Below are 17392 nucleotides of genomic sequence, written 5' to 3'. Positions count from 1 at the left end.
GACCTGTCTGTGTGTGTGTGCGTCTGTGTGTGTGTGTGTTGATAAAAGAACATGTTAATGATGTATCTCTGTACAGCTCTTAAGCTTTTCATTAAAGTCGAGCACGACTTGGTTTCAATGAAACAATGAAAATGTCCCAAACTTACACAAATCACATTTTTATGATTGATTTAAATATTCTCTGAAGGGAAACTCCTAAAAATAAATGAAGTGCCTTGAGGCCAGCCAACACAATAACTGCATCCACACCTTTCAGTTCCAAACAACTACTGGCCCTCTTCATGAAACCCTGACAGAAGCTTTTTAACGTGAAAAGCGTGTTTTGCTGTGGTGCAGAGCGTTAGTAAATCTGGCCCTTGGACGTAGCTATTTTTTGCAGTTGACCTCATTACATATTTATTTGTAGGAACTTCTCTTTCAGTGCCATGGGGGGACCATAACAGAAGATGCATGCAGGCAATCAAGATAGTTTTTAAAGTGAGCCAGTGGATTAGTAGTGGATGTTTAACACAGTGAGAAATGAGTCCATAATGCACACGAGCAGTCCCACAGCTCAGCACCACACGTGACCGTGCAGATCTGAGATCTGTGATATACATCATTCAGCCTGGTGTCAAAATGTCTTATACACTGTTATAGTCAGACATTCATTTCATACTGACTTTATTAGATACCTCAGCAGGTCAAACACACAGTAGGTCTGTACCTTTGATTTGTCAGACTTTCACTGGATGACCTCCATAACACAAACCAAAAGGAATATCCATCCCCAGCAGGTATCCACTACACTGTGGAGTCACACTCCGGATGATCTAATAACAATGCAATTTATAAATGCAGTATAAGAGCAGCTTTTACATATGTGTCTCAAGGTCAATTCAGATCAGTTAGAGGGAATTAAAGGGTAGGGCTGTGCGATATGACCAAAATCTCATATCCTGATATAAGACATCTATCGTCCGATAACGATATAAATCACAAAAATGTAACATTTTCTGTAAATTCTGTGAATCTCGGGCAGCTCGACTTGTGTGAAGTGTTTCCTGCTGCGCGTCATGTAGCTGGAGTCGAGTGTTTTAGCCGATGCATGAAACGAAACATTTTTAGACATAAGTTGTAACGGCGCCGTTTTCTTTGTGAGTATTTATTACACGGCGTGCTGCGGGGAAAAGCCTGTTCTAACGTTTGAGTCTAAGGTTTATTTTTTAGCACCTGGCGGCTCTTTTTTAATTCTCATCCGTAAATAATCTGCTCTTTCACGTGATTCAGTTTATTTTGAAAAGTCTCAACAGGATCTTGAGCTTTATTGTGAAAGGTTTATGTGGAACATAAACAAGCGGACATGTGATGGTGTTACCGTCGCTGTTGCTAACCACAATGCATAAAAACGGGCGCTTGTCCGTCCGTAAAGTGGTTATATTAAATATAAGAGAAAGAGAGAACTTTAATAAACTAATATAGCCACTACAGTGACCATCAAAACCATGAAAAAATATTGCCGTAAACAGTTTATTTTGCGACACCACGAAACAAACGATTGCGTAAAATGAAACGATAGACGTTTTTATATCGTCATCAGATATACATCGTTATATCGACCAGCCCTACTAAAGGGGAATAATCACGTTTAGAATACAAGAATAAGATTTTCTGTTAGGAACTGTTTGGGAACGTGCCCGGATCATGTGTGTGACCTCTGCATCTGACAGCTTAGGTGGAGCACTGGGTTCATGAAGAAGGTTGCTGCAAACTATCCATACATTTTCCTCCACTTATGGAAGTCAGGAACGTGGTAATTTGAGATTAAATATCACTGATATCATTTATCTACACTTGATAAATGTAAAATGTCTCATTTAGATACTAAATTATAAAGTATATAGACTGACGAACAAAGGCTTAATCTGGGGTTTTATTATTCTGAAGTGCATCCACCCCCCATGTACAGTGTTGGTGTTTATGGCTGTAGTGTGTACAGTTTAAATATTCTCACCGTGGGGAATTGAATCCACTGTCAACAGTGACCGAGCTGGAGTCCATACTGTCCAGCCGAGCAGAATGAGCTGACTGCTGGTTCTGACTGGGCTCCGGAAGGTTCTCTTTGACACCTGGGAAGGCAAGCGTTCTTTCAAACCTCCTCTGCAGATCCCTCTCTTTCTCTCTTTCCAGCAGCCATTGCATGGTTCCTGCTCCACCTCCTCCCATGACAGCAATGCTTCCTCCAGGCTTCTCATCCTCTCCTTGACTTTTCGCGCCTCCGTCTTCAAGTTCATCATCATCTGAAACATTGTAGTAGTCAAAGTTTGCATCTGCAGCACTGGATGTGGGTTCAGTCCCTTGTGATGGAGCAGATGATGTTGCCAACAGAGGCTTAGGAGCATCGAAGGCTTCTTGGGAATCAAGAGCATCGCAGGATGATGACAGATTTGATGAGGCAAGGGCTGTGGGTTTTCTCAGAGAGCTGTAACCTGGCAAAGGCAGGCTAGGCGGAGGTTTGAAGAGCGTATCTTTACTAAAGATCTCCTTTCGTTTCTCCTGATTAGAAGAGGTGCTGTGGGCAGGTCGTCCATTAGAAAGAGGGAGGTCAGGGATAGAGAGGGGTATTGGTGGCAAGCTGCTGCCCTTAGGTCCCACCTTTGTTAAGTCCTCCCTATTTTCTGGTGGATGGGATGTCTGTCTATCAGTCTGCCTGTCAATACTACCTGGTTTTAATCCATCATGGCTGTTTTTGCCCAGAGTTCCCAGAGGAGCTGTTGATGTGAGAATAGCCTCAGAGGATCCAGGGCATTGGAAGTAATCATCAGGAGAGGCAGAGTTAGGCAGTGGTTTTGGTGAATATGCTGGGAGACTATCCCTGCTCTTACTCTTCTCCAAGTTCCTGCTCCCATCCAATCTCAGGGAATCCCCAGGCACCTTAGTTGAAGTGGGTGTGGCACGAGAGTAGTGAGAAGAGTTCTGATTAGCTCGCAGGGTGCCATCATCAGTATAGTAACGGCTCCGGTCATCATAATAATCGGGTGGTCCAATCAGTCCAGCTCCAAGCGGACCTTTAGAGTTGTCCATTGATCGGGAACGTTCCTTGGCCTTGTCGCTGCGTTCATTTCTGGATTTCCTCTCCTGGGTGTGGGAGTGCGAGCGGTGGACCTTAGAATGGTGGGCTGATTTGCCGTGACTTGGCTCAGGGAAAGGCATTTCTGTGCGTCGCTTGGCAAGCTCTCCGGACACATCCCACTCTGGAGTAACGGGCAGGTGTGAGGAGTCAAGAATGTTAGGGTTGCTGTGTGCCAGGTGGAGTCGGGCCCTTTGCCGCTCCATGGCCACTGCCTGTTCCCTTGGTGACCGAGCCAGTGAGCATGAGTAACCTCTATAGTCCCTTTCGGCCAACTCTAAATGGGAACTGTCACTTGGCTCACAGCGAGTAGTCCTTGTCTTACTATGCGAGCGGCTAAGTTTGGTCTGGGACTGCTTTCTGTGTCTACCCCCACTTCTTCTACTTCTGGAGCTGTGATTGGCCGACGATGCTTTGCTCCTCTGAGCACGCTCTTCTTCAAGACGCTTCATGACTGCTGTGTGTCGAGCAAGATTCTCCACTGTGAGGTCAGGATTGATTCTACGGATGATCTCCATCTCTACATGGCGTGGCAGCTGGCTGGGTACGTCCTCATCCCGTAGCGGCCATTCCTCGGGGGGGAACTGTGCAGAGAAGGTTGCAAGCTGCTTGGCCTTATCTTTCTTAAAACTCAAGCGAAACAACTTCAAACCAAACTTTCGACTTCCCGTAGCACTAGCTCCAGCTTGTTTCTCTATGTCTGCAGTTCCTGCTACCCCTCCTCCTGCTGCGCCCCCACCTCGGTGCTTGTTTAGTGTATCCGTCTTGAATGGGAACCCGAGTGAACTGCGGCTCTTTTCAGTGTTCCCTCCTGCTTGCTGAGGGGGTGTTTGTGGGGAGTGAGGTACCGAGTATGCCTCCCGGTGGTCTTTGGGGGATCGCCGCTGCAGGGTGGTGTGGTGGCTAGGGGGGTCGTCTCCACGATAACTGTTGTTGTAAAAAGAATCCCCACCTCCCCCGCTGTGATTCTGGTTGGACTTTGGGTGTGTTCGCTCTCGCACACCCCCGGAGGTGGAAGGGGTTATGGTGCCAGAGAGAGGGGAGGTGCACTGTGTCTGCTGATGCTGCTGCTGGTTCTGATGTTGGTGTCGGTCAGCAGAACGCTCTTCCAAGTGATACCACTTGGAGCTAGTTCGGATTAGGCTTGGAGTAATGAAATAGGTTTGAGGAGTTACGATAAAATATCCATCAGGTGTCGGGTAGATCTTCCGCTCACGGACCAGCATGTTCAGAGTATGGCGCAAAACCTCCTCCGTTGGTGTAGGTACACCTGACCAAAGACAGAGACATGAAGCAGTAAGTCCACTGGCTCTTTACAAAGACCTCATTTAAACCCGCCCCCTAACATAATTAACTAAAAAACAAACATACAATCCAGGATTTTTATTAATCGTACTATGTTTAAAAGCAAAAATTCCCTTGCCACAGAAATGTTATTGTTTGGCCCACACGTGTACACTAAAAGCTCTAAAGATTAGTTCCAGAGTGAAGATTTGAAATAACTTCAACGTCAGTGAGGACAGCAAAGGTTTCATTTTGCAATATCAATATCAAAGGTATGTACCTTTACCCCCTTTTTCAACATCAGCCAGTATTTCTGACTAAAGCAATATTACTACCTGCTAACCCAGAACAGGTTAGTGGTATTTTACACTTTCAGTGTTTCCAGTCATAGCAAACAATAGCATCCAAGTCTTAAGCCACCCCTCATGTCTTTACTAAGCACAAAAGGTTGCAAACCCCATTTATTTCGAATTAAATGGTGCCACATTTGTGAGGAAAGGCATTTGTGTGTCGAGTATGTGGATTGTGCCCATGAAAATCTTCTGGTAATGAACCACATGAATGAATCCGGATGAATCTGGTTCATTACGGTATATTTCTCTGAAAGTGCTGTAACTAAGTTTAAGGATAACATTTCTTCACTGTTATGCTCTTCAGTCCCATGTGCCAAAACATCCTCACTGGGTACGGCTTTGGGTACTGTGGCTCCATTAAAAAGCAAAGTGTTAAATCAAAAGCACTCGACTTCCTGGTATGACTCTAAAAAGTCCACCTTAAAGCAGATAACTTGTACCCTGGAGAGGAAATGGCATCTCACTAATTTAGATCTTCATTTAGCCCAGAAAAACGTTTATTGTAAATTGTAAAGCTAGGACATCTTACTATTCATCACTGATTAAAGAAAATAATAACAGCCGCAGGTTTCTTTTCAGTGATGGAGCCAGTCTGACAAAGAGGAAGAACTCTGTTGTGCCAGGCACTCCTTTAACCTTAAATAGCAATGACTTCATGAATTTCTTTACAAATTTTAACCATTTGAGAAAAAAATTATACATCCATCTCACAGACGTATCATTATATACAGCGGCATCCAGTACTACTGATCTTTACAGAGACTCTATAGTTAATTTCAGTAATCACTTCCTAAAAAAACCCATCAACATGAAGTCTCAGAAAACTGCTCAAAGAAGACCTACAATTAATAAATGCTTCAATCTTAAATATGATCAAACTGGCACCACATGCCTTTAAGGTGGGAATTCATATCCATATCGCGGTATAATTTGAAGCACGTGCGGTAACGATATATATCGCGATATATTCTTTTCTTCTGTATAACGTATTTTCTACACTATAAGGCACACTTAAAATCCTTTAATTTTCTCAAAAATCGAGTGGGTGCCTTATGTATGAATTCTGGTTGTGCTTACTGACCTCGAACCGATTTTGGCGCTCAAAAATCTGTTAAAAAAATGTTTTAGTACAACTTTGGTAAGCCGCACTGCTTGATGGATTGTCAGAGCATTACGGCTGCCGTAGTGAGGAGCCTCGCTGAGTAATCTGGGTCCAAATCTCCGTCAGCTTCAGCTCCCAAAGTCAAAGAACACAGAGAGTTAAAAACGGTCTAAATTCTTTCATCTTTAATAAAATCATCAGCGTTGCTGCTTTACCAGGTGTAACAATTAAGTTTAACATCCAGGCATCCATGAAAACAGGATTTATTAAATTTAACGGAGTTAGAAGTTAGCAGGAAGTTAGCTCGCTAGCTTCCACCTAAACATGATATAGCATGTTCTGACTGAGAGATTTGTGAGAAAATTCAAACGTACAGCTCTGCTATCACTTCCAACATAAATGAAGACAGAAAACTAAACAGCAGTGATGTTTGTAGGGTTACTGAAGTTGGACTACCTGGTATATAATATTGTGCTACGTGATTGCTAGCGACACAGCTATGTTAGCATAACATTAGCACAGTGAAGCTGGAGGATGAATGCCAACTTTTTTTCCACTCGATAAAAGTTAACGTGACGGATTCTGGTGGTCAGGGACAAATGCAATCGCATAGCAGGATGCTGTATACGGGCCAAACTTCAGTCAGGAGAACAACTGAGATCATTCATCCACAATACGAGGTTAGTCATTCATATACTGCAACAACATGGCAACAGAGCAGCTGCCAGAGAATTCAACATTAATGAATCAATGTTACGGAAGTGGAGGAAGCGCAGTTTTTGGCTTTCCCCATATTTCAAAAGTGCTTCATCTCTTTGCTGTGACTGTCGCCCGCCACAATTTGCAGATGATAATGTTGTAGCCGCTGCGATGCTTTCGACCAAAACAGGGGCAGCTTGATGACATCATCAACATGCGCTATCGTGATAGACGAGGGTCTGGTGATAGTCAAAATCTCTATCGTTGGCCAAATTTATATCGTTTCTATTGTATATCATTTATATCGCCCACCCCTAGTGGGAATAATTAAACAGCTTGATCCAGCTGTCTGAACTAATTATACGCCAATCTACAAAGTTCCTTTTAACCCAAATGTTCTTGAAAGAGTAGTTGTAAAACAGCTAACTAATCTTCTGTAGAGGAAATGTTTATTTTAAGGGTTTAAGTTGGGTTTCAGAACTTATCACAGTACAGAATCAGCAGCGAAGATTATAAATCATCTTCTTATGGCCTCTGACAGTGGAAGCAAAGTCACTGCCTTTCTCTAAAACCATGGTTTTAGAGAAAGGCAGTGAAGTAGGCGTCCCTGTCAGCCCTTAGGAATCGAATGCAGTCTTCTACAGATCTACACTCAAGGTTTGCAGGATGATACGCTAACGGCTCTCTACCCTGACAAAACCGCACACAGCCAATCTGGTGTCACATGGCTGCTATGAGTAAACTCCATGAGTATTAAACACCATGAGTATTACTTTACCCATTGTAAATAACCAACATCATCATCAGTTTAAGTTTATGGACTGGTAAACAGCACAGGAAAATCTGTTTATTCTTTTTGGGTTACAAAAATATACCCTGGAGTGAAAAGTGATTCTATGTCAATCCTCATGGGATTTTCTTTGCAGTTTTTTTTTTTTATTGATTTTTCTTCTTTGTTCTACTTTGTTGCTTACTGTTACTTTTTCTTTCCGTAACTAACCCCTCAATCTCCATGTTTCTCTTTTCTTTTTTAGCATCTCCTTCACTCACTCCTCTACCAGTCTGGAGTTATTACTGTCAGTTACATCATAGCAGCTTTTCACTGCATCCAGACTGATGCAATACAAGATAGACTGCATGCACAGAAACAGTGAGTGTTTGTTCAGCCACCTCAATCGTGCTAAGACGATGACCAGGTAGCGAGAGTAATAAGACACATAGTGAATCGCTTGAGAAATTTCTTTGTTGAATTAGGAGGGGTTTAGTATGTTATGGTTCAAAGAATAATGTTTCATAATGCATGGTACACAATATGATGAACATTGCTGAAGCAGTGTGGGATCGTCTTGACAGAGAGAACAAAAGGCAGCCAACATTTAAAGAACTTCAATAAGCCCAGAAAACTATTCCTGGAGACTACTTAAAGAAATTACAAGAAAGCTCACCTAACAGAGTTCAGGTGAGGTTGAAGAATAAAGGTGGTCGTACCAAATATCAATTTTCAAGCTAATTAGAATTGTACAAACTTTCACTGCCCTATACACTACCGGTCAAAAGTTTTAGAAAACCCCAATTTTTCCAGTTTTTATTGAAAATTATGCAGTTTAGTTCAAGTTCAGTTCAAGTTCAAATTTTATTCGCCACATGCAGTGGCAGGTTACCCAGCAGTGGAATGAACCCGCCCCCCAACCTTACACATACAACACAGACATCACATGGGGATACAAGTCAGAGAATGGTTGCATTACAGAAAAAAACAGTGAAATGTACACTACAATGGGAAAGTACAAGAGGAAAAAAAGAGACCTCTACTCATGCTGGGCTACAGGAGGACAGCATGAGAACAGGAAACAAAAAAACTCCTCTGCACAGAAAAGCACATAAATGTCCACAGTACAACATTATGGAGCACGTGACCAGCAACAGGGGTGGGTAGGGGATAAGGAGTAATCCCAGGCAACACAGCAGCCATCCTGCCACTGCGCCGACTCTCCAGCGCGGGCCCAGACCCGCCTCGTGTTCCCAGGAGGCAACAAGCATCGAAGGCATTGGAAGGGGAGGGGGGATGTGTGAGTGCTTATCAGTGTAAGTGTGTGCGTGTCCATAGTTCAGACAGTGTCCTTCGCCCTGCCAGGCTAAGCAAACAGACTGTGCTGGACCTCCATGTTTCCAAGCTCACCATCTTGTTCTTTGTTCCTGAGGTGGTTCTGGCACAGCTTGGACTGTTTGGGGTCTTTATCCTGCTGTAGGATGAAGCCCTGACCAACTAGGTGCATACCAGAGGATCCTGCATGGTGCTGCATGAATGCTGTGGTAGCGGTTCTGGTTCAGGGAGCCTTTGATGGTGAAGGAAACTGTACTCACTGACACCTTGACTTTCTTTGCAGGTTCTCTGTAGGACAGACCTACATTTATAAGGGTTATGATGGTCTGTCTCTCTTCCACTGTTAATTGTCTGTTTCTTGCCATTTCTGTAGCAACACTCTACTTTCTGCAGTACAATACTGTTCAACTGATGCTCACGAGGGTCTGGTACCACAGTGTGTTCAACACTGCTTTTATGCAGACAGAGGGGGCTGGAAGTAATCTAGAAAAGTTGGAACACCTGTAGGAATTAGTAGCACCATCTTTCAAGGCTTAATCAACCTTCATTGCTGCAGAGCAGATTTTAAATTGTTAAGGGGTGTCGAACTCCAGGCCTCGAGGGCCGGTGCCCTGCAGGTTTTAGATCCCACCCTTGGGTAACCTTACCTTTGTTTTAAAACTCTCACAGTTCCCTTTGTACCATTTCAAGATGTTCATTGGACTTGAATGACTTGAACTGCAATAAATAACTGGAAAAACTGGGCTGTTCTCAAACTTTTGAAAAGTAGCGTATATTGTATTTCCATTAATGTGTGCACATTCAGTCATTTGAGAGTGTCGCAGAATAGAGCTGCTACTCTTGAACATCAAAAGCAGTGAGTTGAGGTGGTTCTGACATCTGACAAGATCCTCCTGGGCGGTTTCAGGCATGTCCTACAGGGAGGAGGCCCTGTGGACCTCTCTGCTGCCCCAGTCACCCAGCCCGGATAAGTGGGAAGAAATACCTGGGTGATGTGTTTCAAAGAATCTTTCAATGAATGAGAATGAGATCTATTCAACTCATTTCAATTCAGTTTAATTTATATACAGCAAAATCATCAAATAACAGTCACCTCAAGGTGCTTTATATTATAAGGCAAAAACCCAACCATAACCATAATCCAGATGTATAACTGATTGATTATAATCACTGTGGCACATGAGCATTCATTCAGCTTCATTCAATCATTCTGGCTGGTTTGGAGGTGATCAAATGCTCACTACACTCAGTGACAACTTCCTGTTGTGTCCACAATTTCGACAATCGGATCTCAGACTGAGGCCGATGTCTAATTGTTCCTGATAAATGAAAGTGATCAGTGCGTTGTAGGAAGAACAATCAGGGACAATCAGACATCGGCCTCAGTCTGAACTCGGACTCTACTTCAGACTGGGCCGACAGCACCCAAGCTGAGATTGTGAGACGCCCGTTATTGTCAGGAACAGCAATCACCTCCATCAGCAAACAGCAGAGAGCACCCGGAGGGCATCCATATTGTTGCTGTGGACTTTAAATAAGGCGTGTTTGAAATGTGTAGAAAATGTGACAGTAACAGTTGTTCCTAACCGAAAACCTTGGATGATGAGTGGAGTGCAGGCTCAGATCACAACTTGAAACTCAGCCTTCAGGCTGAGGGACAGGTCTCTATACAGCAATGCAAGAGCCAAGAGGAGGGGCACCAAACAGGCCAAGGTGGGAGGCAGGAGGAGGATATAGGGCCTCCTCTACAACAATAACCCCCTCCAGGTGTAGAGAGGGATCCAAGCACTCATCAACTCCAAAGGCCGGAGCCCCCTGACCCCCAAAAGCAGCCTCAAATTCACAGTGGAGCTCAACACCTTCTTTGCTCGATTTGAGACCACACCTCCCCAGCACCCCCTACCCCCCAATTCCCCACCACCAACCCTCTCCCTCAGGAACATGAGGTCAGGAGGAGACTGAGAGCGATGAACCCGAAGCATCCCAGGGATGGTAGTTAAAGCCTGCGTGGACTAACTGGCAGGGATCCTTACCAGGCTGTTTGATCTCTCCCTGACTCATGCCATGGTCCCCACCTGTCTGAAGGCCTCCACCATCATTCCCATCCCCCAAAACACTGGCATAGACATTGTCAATGACTACATACATACATAGTCTTCACGCCTATAGTCATTTGAGTGGATAGTGTCTCAGCACACCACCTGCTCCTGGATCAAAAAGTTCTTCACAAACTGGCCTCAACCAGTCTGACTCTGCCCCCACATCTGCCCCGCACTGTCACTCAGCATCGGATCCCCACAGGGCTCTCAGCCCCCTAGTTTGGTCTCCTACTGCCAGGGTTTTTGGTACACAGGGGCCACAACTGAGAACAGGAAGGCTGCGCAGAGGATAATTAACACTGCCCAAAAAAAATCATTGGCTGCCATCGCTAGATCCTCCTGTCTCAGGAAAACCAGGGCCATCACAGGTGACCCGCTGCACCCCACTCACCACCTGTTTGAGCCGCTGCCCTCTGGTCAATCAAGTCCCACACCTGAGACTCACTAACATCTATTCTGTTTTAGCTATTAGCAAACTTACAGATAGAATAGCAAACTTCCTTTAATGTTTAAATCTGAAAGAGGACTGCAGCTCTGACAAACCTGGCAACCTCAGCAACCTTTTAGTCTCATAGTTAGCAACTTTTCCAGTAGGGGTGGGCGGTATAAACGGTATATGGTAGAAACGATTAAATTTGGCCAACGGTAGAGATTTTGACTATACCGCTCTACCGCAATAGAGCATGTTGATGATGTCATCAAGCTGCACCTGTTTTGGTCGAAAGCATCGCAGCGGCTACAACATTATCATCTGCAAATTATGCCGGGCGACAGTCATAGCAAAGAGATGAAGCACTTTTGAAATATGGGGAAAGCCAAAAACTGCGCTTCCTCCACTTCCGTACCATTGGTTCATTAATGTTGAATTCTCTGGCAGCTGCTCTGTTCCCATGTTGTTGCAGTATATTAATGACTAACCTCGTATTGTGGATGGATTATCTCAGTTGTTCTCCTGACTGAAGTTTGGTCCGTTTACAGCGTCCTGCCATGCGATTGCATTTGTCTCTAACCATCAGGAACCCTCACGTTAACTTTTATCAAGTGGAAAAAAGTTAGCATTCATCCTCCAGCTTCACTGTGTTTATGTTATGCTAACATAGCTGTGTCGCTAGCAATCACGTAGCACAACATTATATACCAGGTAGTCCAACTTCAGTAACCCTACAAACGCCACTGCTGTTTAGTTTTCGGTCTTCATTTATGTTGGAAGTGATAGCAGAGCTGTACGTTTGAATTTTCTCACAAATCTCTCAGTCAGAACATGGTATGTCATGTTTAGGTGGAAGCTAGCAAGCTAACTTCCTGGTAAATTCTAACTCCGTTAAATTTAATAAATCCTGTTTTCATGGATGCCTGGATGTTAAACTTAATTGTTACACCTGGTAAATCAGCAACGCTGATGATTTAATTAAAGACGAAAGAATTTAGACAGTTTTTAACTCTCAGTGATGCTGCAGTGTTCGTTTGACTTTGGGACCTGAAGCGGACGGAGTTTAGGACCCAGATTACTCAGTGAGGCTCCTGACTACAGTAGCCGTAACGCTCCATCAAGCGGTGCGGCTTCGTAGCAACCAAAGTCGCACTAAAACATTTTTTGACAGATTTTTGAGCGCCGTGTACCACATAAAATCGGTTCAAGGTCAGTAAGCAGAACCAGAATTCATACATAAGGTGCACTGTCAATTTTTGAGAAAATTAAAGGATTTTAAGTGCGACTTATAGTGTGGAAAATACGTTATACAGAAGAAAAGAATATATTGTGATATATATCGTTACTGAATGTGCTTCAAATTATACCGTGATATGGATTTTAGGCCATATTGCCCAGCCCTATTTTCCAGCCTCTATAGTGTTTAAACACATATTTTTAATAGTTATCAGTCTGATTTTAAAATTTTTTCTAGAACTGCCGACCAAAGCAAAACAAATGTCACGACACATTAACAATCTGTGTCCCATCTTCAAGGATCCTGTGTCCATCTGTGTGGCCTGGTCCAAAATGCTGGAAACCACTGCTTTAAACCAATCAAGAATAGCCAAGGAGACATCTTGTTGATACATTTGATTAACATCAATGATGAAAACTGGCTTGAGATGATGAGAAAAGTTATCCCATATCTGGAAATACTTTTGTTACAACAGTTGAAATGAGTAATATTAACAATGATAATAATTACATCACAAGAAAAAACTATTTGAACCAGAAAGCTCACATGGTCACAAAATGTGACCCTGGTACCACTGCCACTTGGATGACCCGTTTTAGTGGGTGCCCTAAAACCAATAAAGCAACAGAATTTATGAGACATTGATCGGTCACATTACCTCTATTGGGCTGTGCTATAAAGGGTTTATTCTGCTGTTAAACTTTTTCCTTACCCGCCCAATTTTCACAATCCAGATTATCTTGTATCTATCCTGAAATCATTCCATACTGTGATGGATGCAACATTGCTGAAGCCTCACTGATATGTGCTGGTCTTGTCCCTTTGGAGTGGATGAAGTGTCTCTGCTGGCCTTTAAGACAGGCGCTATTGTTCTGTTCCTTGTTTGCCAGGAGGGCAGTTCTAATGGAAGCTGCCCCTCCCACTCAGAAAACAGTGGTCATATGACCTCACGTCTTGTTTAAAACTGCAAAAAATAAGACATGCACTTCAACACTCTACCAGGAAATTTCAAAACATACCAGGTCCTTTAATGCATTTCAAGATGTATCTGAATTTTTCAGCTGCATTTGTCACCCTCATGTCAGGTGTGGAGATACAGTGTGCAGATTTAGCGTGCAGTCACAACACATTAAATGTTGCCAATTCAAACTGGTTATTAGGACTGTGAAAATGTGGTAATAACAAAGTCTGATGTCTTCATGCATGCTCAATCATCCAGATAAGGAAAGCCCAAAAAGTTGATTCTGTGCATCTGGACGTTTTCAGTGGGAGAAACGTTTCGTCACTCATCCAAGTGACATTTCTTTAGTGTCTCTGGTGACTGAAAAAGCTACGTCCAGATGAACAGCATCAACTTTCTGGAATAAAGCCTGATGGATTTATTGACTTGTTTATGCTCTGCCCAGCTCTGCTGGTGTTGTATTTCTGGTATTCCAAATGTGTGTTGTCAACAGGAAAATTACTTTCTAGCAGACAAGATTCGCAGTACACACTCGTAACATGGTTGAGATGTTTTTTTCCTTTTCTTCTGTAGTTTTTACATTTTCATTTATCCAGTCTTATAAATGCTGATGCTGAGATTTCCCCAAATGTCTAATATCAACCAATTATACTGGCCAGCTGATAGATTGCTGGAGCTCTAATAAAAACATGTCACTATAGGAATATATATTGACTATATTATCTAATTTGATCTAAAATGTTTCAAACAAATTGCCTATAATAATAATGTTAAAGAGACTAGAAATAACGAATAAATAATAAAGCAACAGCAATTTTCTCCCTGTAATTGTTGCATGTGCAACACAGCAGAAGGATGAGGATGTGTAGACCTCATGTGTTGGGTCTGTGTTACCACAGGCCCCGCTAGTTTAGAGACTTATTCCTCATGAAGAACACAAGACAAAACAGAACATCTTCAACCGCTCTTTAACTCGCTAACGAGGGAAGCCTTGGTCAGAACCAGGCGGTGGAGCTTAATGCTCATCACCTGTCTCTAGCCCAAATCCTTCAAAGAGCAGCTTCCTCGCAGCTGTTTATTGACATGACAGTTACAATACACATCACAGCACAAGCACCTCCCACCGCAAAACCCCCCAATGGTTCTAAGACAAGGCACTATGTGTGTGTGTGTGTGTGTGTGTGTGTGTGTGTGTGTGTGTGTGTGTGTGTGTGTGTGTGTGTGTGTGTGTGTGTGTGTGTGACCTCCTGCTCACCAAAAGGGTCATAAAAGCAGGAAGCTTACAACACAAGAAACAGATCTTTCAGATAGGATGTATCTACAATCAGTGTTGGGGAGTAACGGAATACATGTACCGCCGTTACGTATTTAAAATACAAAATATAAGTAACTGTATTCCGTTACAGTTACCGTTTAAAAAGGTGGTATTCAGAATACAGTTACTTTGTTGAAATAAATGGATTACACTGCGGTACTTTCCTGTTTCATTTTGTCGCGGGTCAGGACTGTTTGGGTTTTGTTTGACAGCTACGTTCTGTTGTTCCAGGCGACAGCTTGCGGTTGCCATGGTTACAGGGTGACGCTCTCGCTCTGCATGTTTCCTGGGTGAGAGAGCGCCTTTTTGTTGTTGTTGTTGTTGTTGTGCTAAGCTAACAGGCAGAATGCTACAGGTATAGCCCTAAAAAATGTAGCATCATGGGCAGTGTAGTCCGTGCTGCAGGGAGAATGGACTGCCATACACGTTATGTGTCTGTGAGCGCGAGGAGGGAGAAAACGGGGAGTGGAAAAGTATGAGCTGTCATCGAGGAAAAACGGGAGCTGGAAGCATGTAAATATAATAATAACCACTGCAGCCAAGAAGAGTGCCTGACGAGCCCAGTTGTAAGTAAGCTATTAAGACTCGACTGTACACTGTGTTCGTGTTTTCCTCCGAAACAATAAGTTCCGTTGGAGCAGCCTTTCAACGCCTCTCTCTGCCTCTGTCAAGCAAAGTTGACCCAGACAACAAAGTAAAGCTAGTTTTCAGCTACGAGCCGACACGAACCCGCCGTATTAGTCAGAGGTCCCTTTACTACGGTTCGGAGCCGCGGACCTTCAGTAACAGTAATAAATCACAGCAATAGTACATTCATGTAGTTGTAAAATGCATGATAATATAATAGGTAGAGCAGGGCGATATGGCCAAAAATATTTATCACGATATATATTTGAAAATTTGCGATAACGATATAACTGACGATATAATTGATGCGAGACAAAATACAACTCCACAACATTACTAGCGCAAAAAGACAACCTTCCATTTATTTTCACTTAAACAAGAAGCTGGTTTTTAATGTACATTAAAGCTTTATAAAAATGTAACGGTGCAAATGCAAATTCCCTGCTGAAAGTTTAACCAAAAGGCATTTCCAGTAGAAATGTGCTGACATATCCTGAGAATAACCATGTATAATATCCACTGAAGTTAAAAAGAGGTGCTTTGCAACATTAAACTGCAGTGTGCAGTACGTATTTTTCGGACCATAAGGTGCATGGGATTATAAGGCACATTAAGCGAAACAAAGCAGTCAGATAAATCAAACTTTATTAAACTCATTCTTCTTGCTTCCTCCACTTCTGTACCATTGATTCATTAATGCAAATTGATGAGGCGACTTTTGTTGTGATTTGGCACTATATAAATAAAATTGAATTGAATTCTCTGGCAGCTGCTCTATTCCCATGTTGTTGCAGTATATTAATGACTAACCTTGTATTGTGGATGGATTATCTCAGTTGTTCTCCTGACTGAAGTTTGGTCCGTTTACAGCATCCTGCCATGCGATTGCATTTGTCTCTAACTATCAGGAACCTTAACGTTAACTTTTATAAGTGGAAAAGTGTTAGTGTTCATCCTCCAGCTTCACTGTTTATGTTATGCTAACATAGCTGTGTCGCTAGCGATCACGTAGCACATCATTATATACCAGCTAGCCCAACTTCAGTAACCCTACAAACGTCACTGCTGTTTAGTTTCCTGTCTTCATTTATGTTGGAAGTGATAGCAGAGCTATACGTTTGTATTTTTTCAGAAATCTCTCAGTCAGAACATGCAATATTATGCTTAGGTAACTAGCGAAACTAGCGAGCTAACTTCCGCTAGCTTCCTTCTAACTTCTAACTCCGTTAAATGTAATAAATTTTGTTTTCATGGATGCCTGGAAGTTAAACTTCATAGTTACACCTGGCAAAGCAGCAATGCTGATCGTTTTATTAAAGATGAAAGAATTTACACAGTTTTTAACTCTCAGTGATGCTGCAGTGTTCGTTTGACCTGAAGCATACAGAGTTTAGGACCCAGATTACTCCCAGACTTAAGAGCATCTTAGTCCGACAAATACGACAATAACGACGGCCGCTTGCATGTTCTGCAAAAAAATGTGCTTTGTCGTGTATCTGACGGACAAACACCAAACCAGTTCCACGTCACTGAAGTTGCACCATTTTTACAAACCAATTCTGGTTCATCTGTTTCACTCAACAATCGGCCATGTGCGTATGAAAACAAAGGCACTGCGCATGCGCGTTTTACTCATTCTATCGCGATATTTCATTTTCCTATCATTGCCTAACATTATACCGGTATTACCGTGAACGGTATAATATGGCCCAGCCCTAATAATAGGTAATCCAAAGTATTCAGAATACGTTACTGTCATTGAGTAACGTAACGGAATACGTTACAGAATACATTTTGGGGCATGTATTCTGTATTCTGTAATGGAATACATTTTAAAAGTAACCTTCCCAACACTGTCTACAATAAAACCTCCCCCAGCACAGAGTGGCTGGAGAGGTGGTCAGAGACAAAGGAACGTCTTTGATCATATAGTTTGAACTAAGACTTTACAAATTTAAGAAACACAATGACAACATTCAACAATTTGACTTAACATTATGTACTGAGTCACAGGGACTATGCTGGCTGATGCGATCATTAAACCAGACATGGGAATGTGTGCAAATTTCCCA

At 42.8% G+C, this 17392-nt stretch overlaps 1 protein-coding gene across 1 annotated transcript in view; it reads right to left on the bottom strand.

The window, feature by feature from the left end:
* The window catches only part of LOC120720592 (storkhead-box protein 2-like), a 50359-nt gene that overhangs the window by 6985 nt on the left and 25982 nt on the right, over positions 1–17392 (bottom strand). The window contains exon 3 of the mRNA XM_040010324.1: positions 1994–4379. Coding sequence (XP_039866258.1) covers positions 1994–4379 — 2386 coding nt within the window. The remainder of the gene's footprint in view (positions 1–1993; positions 4380–17392) is intronic.

The sequence above is a fragment of the Simochromis diagramma genome, unplaced genomic scaffold (assembly GCF_900408965.1).
Source record: "Simochromis diagramma unplaced genomic scaffold, fSimDia1.1 OVJJ01000585.1, whole genome shotgun sequence".
Lineage (NCBI taxonomy): Eukaryota > Metazoa > Chordata > Actinopteri > Cichliformes > Cichlidae > Simochromis > Simochromis diagramma.
Note: the sequence above shows the minus strand (reverse complement) of the source record. Positions and strands in the feature narration are given on the sequence as shown.